This window comes from Echinops telfairi, unplaced genomic scaffold, assembly GCF_000313985.2.
Source record: "Echinops telfairi isolate 266 unplaced genomic scaffold, ASM31398v2 ScPeMD7_4;HRSCAF=17, whole genome shotgun sequence".
NCBI classification, from domain to species: domain Eukaryota; kingdom Metazoa; phylum Chordata; class Mammalia; order Afrosoricida; family Tenrecidae; genus Echinops; species Echinops telfairi.
In genome coordinates this window covers 10,306,236-10,313,650 of record NW_022103900.1, presented here as the reverse complement: position 1 = coordinate 10,313,650, position 7,415 = coordinate 10,306,236, and the positions used below count along the sequence as shown (strand labels likewise).

The 7,415-nt window shown below is 38.0% G+C and overlaps 1 protein-coding gene across 5 annotated transcripts in view; it reads right to left on the bottom strand.

Moving 5' to 3' along the window:
- Positions 1-227: 227 nt before the first annotated feature.
- GRB14 (growth factor receptor bound protein 14) overlaps positions 228-7,415 on the bottom strand; it is a 74,285-nt gene continuing 67,097 nt past the window's right edge. For 2 of the 5 annotated variants that reach the window (XM_045298645.1, XM_045298644.1), the window contains 5 exons: positions 5,122-5,253; positions 4,959-5,031; positions 4,724-4,811; positions 2,231-2,324; positions 228-605 (listed from right to left, as the gene is read on the bottom strand). In XM_045298645.1, the coding sequence (XP_045154580.1) occupies positions 459-605; positions 2,231-2,324; positions 4,724-4,811; positions 4,959-5,031; positions 5,122-5,253 (534 nt within the window). In that variant the 3' untranslated portion in view covers positions 228-458. Of the gene's footprint in view, positions 606-2,230; positions 2,469-4,723; positions 4,812-4,958; positions 5,032-5,121; positions 5,254-7,415 lie in introns of those variants that run through there. The other 3 variants (XM_004703784.4, XM_045298648.1, XM_045298650.1) reach the window with 3 other exon arrangements.

The following is a 7,415-nucleotide window of genomic DNA, read 5'->3' as shown; positions in this document are numbered from 1 at the left end:
AAAGGAGCTTTTAGTGTTCTGAGGAAGTTATAGTTTCTCTTAACTCAAAGTTTATCATACGTCTCAAGGTACAAAAAAATAATGTAACTACAAATAATTCCAAACCCAGAATTTTTTCCATATGGTATGGGTGAGACTTCTAATGCTTCAATAGTAAAAATGATTAGATGTTTATGCATTTTTGAAGAAAATATAGCAATATAAAAATCACACAGGAGCACACCAAATCAGTTTTTTCTGAGGTTTAATTTTAACTACTGAATTTTAAATTATTAACACAATGTCAATCCAAGTCTTTGCTTATTTGCGATGCACAAACTATGTTTTGTAACTTGCAGGTAAAATACTTCCTTTTCACCATGGCAACATCATCAGCCTTATTGATGGGGCTTCTTTTTTCTCTCTCTTCCCCTAGGGTTCTCGTTCTGCCAAGGTTGAATAAGTTACTTCTGGTCTGGCTACAGAGCGATCCTAGCACAGTAATGTCTCAACTTGCATGGAAGCACACCCTTATTGAGTTGATAAAATTCCACCAGCTGGATCAGGTCTGTAAATCTCGTGTGGCCGTCATCCAGGGTGTGGAACAGTTCACCTCCATCTTCCACCTGCGAGAGGCAGAAGTACAACTTGGTAAGGGGGGCGAACGGACCGGGATGATCGTACTCGCTCCTATGCTGCTGCTGTGAGGGCTGTCGAGCTGCTTCCTACGCATGGTGACTACGGGCAACCCCTGCCTGGTCCTGCACCACCGGACCCACGGGGGCTCTCTGGGTAGCGGTATCGCAGCCACGGTGCCAGTCCACCTCACTGAAGGTCTTCCTCTGTTTGTGCTGACCCTCTGTATTCCATCACATACTGCGACTCTTTGTGTCAAAATGGGCAAACGGATAAAGTTAAATGTATCACTCTAGGAACAATGATGTAGCATAGTTAGCTACTTATTTTTTGTGATTTTACTTACAATGAAAAGACATATCATCTGATCCAAGGATAAGTAACGTGCATTGTTTTTAATTTTTAATTCCTCCAATGTCCTGTTAGTTGGGATAATAAGACTCTCTTGAAATCAAAAGTGAGAAATCTGAAATACTGTGTGTAAAAATAAACAGATTTGAATGCTGCCAGTTCAGAAACTAGTTTGCTTCTATGTATTGTACTTAACAGCATCCCTTAATATAGTGAAAATGAATATTCACATAATTTGTATCACTAAAATTGATTCTGAAGCAGTCAAATATTATGGTAATGGGATATAAGGCAAGCTCCCGTATAATTTTAATAGGTTAAAAATATAGCCCAATTAACAGATTGTTTCCTTACAATAATCCATATACTATTATGTTGACATCAACAATTAGAGCTTTATCCATTTATTTTACTAGAAAACTGGGCATTCACAGGTAATGGTATTTCTCTTTGGTACAGAGAATGAGGCATTCGCTTTTAATTATTTTCACTTCCAGGTTACAGTAAGCCCTAAAAAGACAAAAGTGTGTTGGGGGGGGGGGAGCAGTCTTCTGACACTGAACAAATCATACTTACCAAGAACACTGTCACACAATCAAGAAGTAGGGCAGACACTGTACGTGGTCTTTAGTTAATTTCAAAAAAGAGAAGCAATTGAAAAGGAAAAACTAGCAATTTAGCCATCTGTTGCAGTACTTTCCTACCAGTGGAGTAGATGTCTCCAGCACAGAACCAGGTTTCCATCTATAGATCCTGTGTTCACACATGTGCAACACATGTGCACACACCCACACGTGTAGCAGAAGCCGAAGCAAGTGGTGCATGAAGAAGCAGAATCACAAACATTTGCTGAAGAAAAGTTTAAAGGTTCACCAATACATAAGCCCTTCTATTTCTATCCACAACTATTAAAAATAAAACAAAACAGCAACATGTTTGAGAGGAGATAGGGCTTGAACATGATGGTTCAAAAACAACATTAGCGGAATTCAGGAGAAAGACTCTTTAGTAGCTTTTCACAACAGGGGGCCTTGGGGTCTATATCATACTGCTAAATCACATTTTGTGGGAAAAGGGAAATTTCATTTTTACAATCCCTGTATTTCTTTTATTAATTCAGGCTCATAAAACGATTTCTGCCAAACTTAACTCTAGTCAAAGCACAAGCTCCCAAATGATATTTAATAAAAGAAAGCCAAAGTTTCCCAAAGCTTATACATTAACATCATTTCTAATACAGAAATGTGAAATCACAATTACTCACTGGGATAATTTGAAAGTGTTTTATTTTTTGCCCATGACTCATTGACAGGACGAAAGTTTTGGGATTACTCTGACTATCCCGTACCAAGAAAACTCTAAAAAGAGAAAAGGCATTTCAATATTTTTACATGTACGCATTGACTTCAGAGAATTACAGCACGCTGAACACGGGAAAAGTCTATTCGAACGGTGGCAGCTGGAAGTGGCCCCCGTGCAATCCATGGCTGGGATTATCAAACCTGGTAAATGATACAGTATAACATCGTCTTAATTTTTAAAGCTGTCATCAGTGCTAATCCCATTTTAATCAGTTAAATATGTATAGCCCAATTACCAGACTGTTTACAATACATCAACAATTAGAGCTGTATCCTTTTTCCACTAGAAAACTGGGGTTTCACAGGTAAGGCTCTCTTTCCTACATACAATGAGGCATTAGCATAAAATTATTTTCACTTCTGGCTTACAGTAGGCCCTGGAAAGAGAACATTCTATTTATTTCTAATGCCGTCATTTTTGTTATCCCCTCTCCGGCCCTAAATCTCCTTGCTTCTTGTGATTCTAGTCCCCACTGTTAGATATCCCAAAGAACAGGAAGAAGAGTATATTCTAAAACAAACCACTCCTATCATCAGGTATTGAATGATTAAGCAAACAGTCTCAAGTAAAAACAAATGAATATCCTATACTTTAACCTTGAAGAACATGGTGGGAAAGTCTTTAAAATATTGGGCTAGCAAAACAAGTCCTGGCCTGATGGCCTAAGAGAAAAATGCTTCCAGGGACGGATTCCGATTTCGTGGCAAGAAAGTGCAAAACCAGTTCGGTATTAATTTTTGGCCAAGGAACTACGCGAACAGCCCCAACTGGTGTCTCCAATGATCAGCTCACTGTGCATGGCCACAAGAGATGGCCAAATTTGAGCCCATCACAGATGTCTGATGAGATTATTCATTTTAATTGTGCTGCATGAGGTTCTGACATTACATCACTGGGAGAAGGGACAAAAGGGAGTTTCGCTGATAAATCAAGCTGTGATTCCCCTTTTCTGAGTAGATCACCACTACCACCTAGTGGACTACTGGGCACCATCATCATGTCTTTCCACAGGAACACGAAATAAATTAATTAGTTAAAAGAACACGGTCATACTTAATACATGTAGTTCACTCCATCTATAACACGAGGCTCAGAACTCAAGGAAATGATAATTCTGCGAAAACATTTTAACAATCCTTTGGGGTGGATTTCTTCTCTTGGTCTCATTAGATGGTATTTCTTCAGACGACTGAAATTTATATCCCAAAGGGCTGCATTACACACAGAGAAGCATATTAAACTTTTCTCTTATTTAGAGTCAGATAAAATGCTGACTTGCTATTAATAATTTTCCATGAAAAGAGGGGTCTTTATCTAAATGTCAGAATTAAATCACCTTGAATCCTTGTCACCATCTCAAGCCTGTCCTTGAAGATAAAAGATTCTATCACCACGTCTTAAAGCAGTGCTTGTTTCATTTCTCTACCAAACCTCGATACCGACTCCATAATTTTTATTAAATTTGAGAAGGGAACCTAAGCAAGGTGATGGAACACTTTTAAATTCTGAGTCAGTCTACAAAAATGAAATTCTTTATATTTTAAACCTTTTGTAGTATATTTTATATACTTCTCTTGCATTCTCCTTAACATCCACTAAAAGCATAATAGATTGTCAATAAGTATTCTTTTCATAAATTCTCATTGCTGTAAGCTGCTAAAATTTCAAAACAAGAAAACAGGGATAGAAACAAAACAATTTTAAAGCCATAAAAACATGCAAGAAATGGCGTGATTTATAGAGATATCATTTTTAAATAAGACAAACCATTCTTTGGAAGCATATTAATTATAAGTTCAAAAACCACTCCAATATCAACCACCAACTTAACTGAAATTCAAAAGTGGTTACTTTTTCTCACCATCAATTAATATCTGAGATGCTGGAATTTGGCACAAACAGGTAATATTGGTGCTAAGTGATTATGAGCAGACTGTTCTATTTAGTGATGTGCTCACTTATGTAACATATTTTTTAAAATACCAAACTCCCTGCCATCGGGTGTTTGTTCAATCATGGTGACCCGACAGAACTGCCCCTATTGGCTTCTAAGACTGTAACTCTTTAGGGGCGAGAGAGCCAAATCTTTCTCCCTTGTAGCAAATACTAAGCACAAAATCCATACTAAGTATTATTATACAGCAGTCCACTCACTGCCAGAGTAGACGCCAGCTCATAGCGACCCTACAGGACAGAGTGAAACACCCCTGTGAGTTTCAAAGACGGTAACCCTTCACAGGAATAGACATCTTGGTTTTGTCCCTCTAGAGCTATTACGAGGATACAAAGTCACTTCTATTTTATAAGCCAGGGCCCACAACTGTGTGTAATGGTGAACAATCCTGCTCATAGAAGAAATCCACACACCACTCACAACCAAAGAGGACCATCTTACCCATCTACAAGGCCTTGTTGGACAATGAGTCGCTGAGCTTCATCTCTAGAGATTTTATGGTGAAACCATGGCTGTGACTGGTGGATAGCTAAAGAAATAAAATAGATACATACGAAAGTTGCTTTTGTTTTTTTAATGATCACAACTTGCATACTTTCTACCGCATCCACTTAGGGCCCACATCTCAATGCCCCTCTATCTGCAACCTGTTTAAAATGAACACAAACAGACATACCCATGTTTGCAGTAGAGCTCTGGGAAGAGGCAGTGGGGCTTCCATGAATGCCCAGCCGTAAACATCCTTTCTTCTGAGCAAGGAAGGAGGGAAAAGACATTCACATTTTGTGCACAACAAACTGAAGTCATATATATTTCAAAATAAGTGAAGCTATTTGTACCCTCCAAGCGAGTCCCTCTTCAACTGCAACGGAAAGGGCTTCAGTAGGATTTTCTATTACTCTGCTTTTCTGGCCTGAGAAGTCCATTGCTACCAGGGAATTCTCTGATATACTTCTCTGGAAAAAAACAAACTTTTAACATGAAAATAATTTTTGAAAGTTACCTTCCCTGACTTTGCTGGCAATAGGTTTCCATTCTCGAATATGGTTGCCAAAGGTGGCTAGCAACTAAATGTATTTGAGGAAATTAAAATGTGAAAACACATACTCAAGATAAAATGGAATTATAAAATATTTTGCTTCGATAAGCTATACAGTTATTTCTTACAGTAATTATTAGTGCTGAAATAAAGAGGTTAAAGGCTTTCAAGGTAAGCATGTCTTTCTACAATAACAACCCAGTTTCTTCATATTCTCCAGTAAAATGGAAAAAACTTAATTTAGGAAGGTATTCACATGATTAAGATTCCATTTTTCCTGAACTCATTTCTCCATAATATTCTGAGATTCATCAATTGTCATTTAAATGTCAAATTCATCGACGTCTGAAGCAGCTATTTTATAAGACTCAGGATGCACAAAAGCTCCAATTTAGATTAACTTACATCACTTCTTTAGAAAAAAATGGTATTCACTTATAATGAGGCAAGCTAGAATACATATTTTGAAACATTATCACATCCGTTTTTTTCTTAATTAGGAAATACATTTTAGTAAAATTCAGATAATTCCATAACACAAACATTTCTCTGATTAATATATGAACAGTTTTTCACAGCATGTGAGAATGTAGCAAAATCAGATTTTCCACTCTCAGTAATAAGATGAAAGAAATAATATGAATAGAAGCTATCTTTTTTTTTTTCCAATTATTCCATGGCTTCAGATTTTCTGATGGTGAAAATAATACAACTAAAATCTGGTTATATATATATTGCTTGCTTATCCCATTTGGAGCTCTACTTGTCAATCCAACAACAGGTCACGCATCTTAAAAACAGACAACTGTCCAAACTCTGTCGAGAATCTCAGTGCTTTATACCATGTGAAGAAGAATTCAAATTCCTTCCAAAAAAGGGTGGGGATGGAGTGGGGGCAATAGTGGTGGTGGTCTCAAAGGCAGCATGGAGAAGGTTTTCTCTCCATTAGCATCATTGTTATTTTTCAAAAGAGGTGTAAAATCACGAACAGAGTTCTCATGGTAAAGTCTGAGCTGAAATATATCTGGGGACTCCTGCCTTGCTAAAATCATGTGACACTTTTCAAGGTGGATTCTGTTATCCCTACCTTGGCCTAATAGTAGAGTAGAGACAAATGAGTCTTTGGAGCCGGAGTTTTTCACCCATGCACACAAAACAGGGATGGGGTGGGGCTCATTTATCACTGGATTGTACATACCTCTTTTATTACCATTTGCTATTTTCTCTTCAAACCATGATGTAGCAGTTCACAATGTTTTTATGGTTCATCTATCTTTCTAGAGACCCAGCATGCAATCTTCCATTTGTTACAGGAGGCTTTATAACTGACAGCTGCTCTTCCCAGACAGATGCTGTCTCTGTAATCTCTATTTGCTGTCACACCTTAGTTTGCCCTTCTCACCCCGTGATCCGCCGTGCAGGGCTGTGGACCAGTCGAATATATTTTTGCTTTGCTGACATTAATGAAAAGCCTCCACCTGCCTACCCCCACAGAGTAACTAGCCTCAATAATAATGATAGCTTTACCCATATAATACCTCTACCTTCACATGCCAAGATGGGCTCTGTAATCTCAAGTTCCTGATAACAAAAAATACTCTCAGGAAAGAAAAATAAACACTATCGGTTATTCTTTTTTTTTTCCTGCTCTGCCATCTCACAGGAAGGAATATAAGGTGAGATCCCATGCTCCACAATTCCTTGACATGAGCAGGAAGGACTACGGTACAAATAAACACCTGGCGTGGTTTTGCTACATTAACGACTCTAGAGGAACACGGACTACAGCAACGGTGTGTTTTGCTTTTGCTTTGCGGTTAGTTTTTTTCTTGAATGGCAGGTGGGGGATGAAAAATTAATCGTTTTCCTTTAGTGGACAAAGAAATGGAAGTGAAGCAGAGTCTGGCTTGACCTCAAAAGGTCATTCCAGCTCAAAACGCCTTTCACATAGGAAAACAACACTGAAAACATTCAGACTTGGTATATTTTTCAAAATATTTTCCCCTTTTTCTCATGCATTCTTCTCATGGGATGTGGGGAAGGTCATATGAAAGGGTCCATGATTTTAATGGCACTTTTTAAGAAAGACGCTGC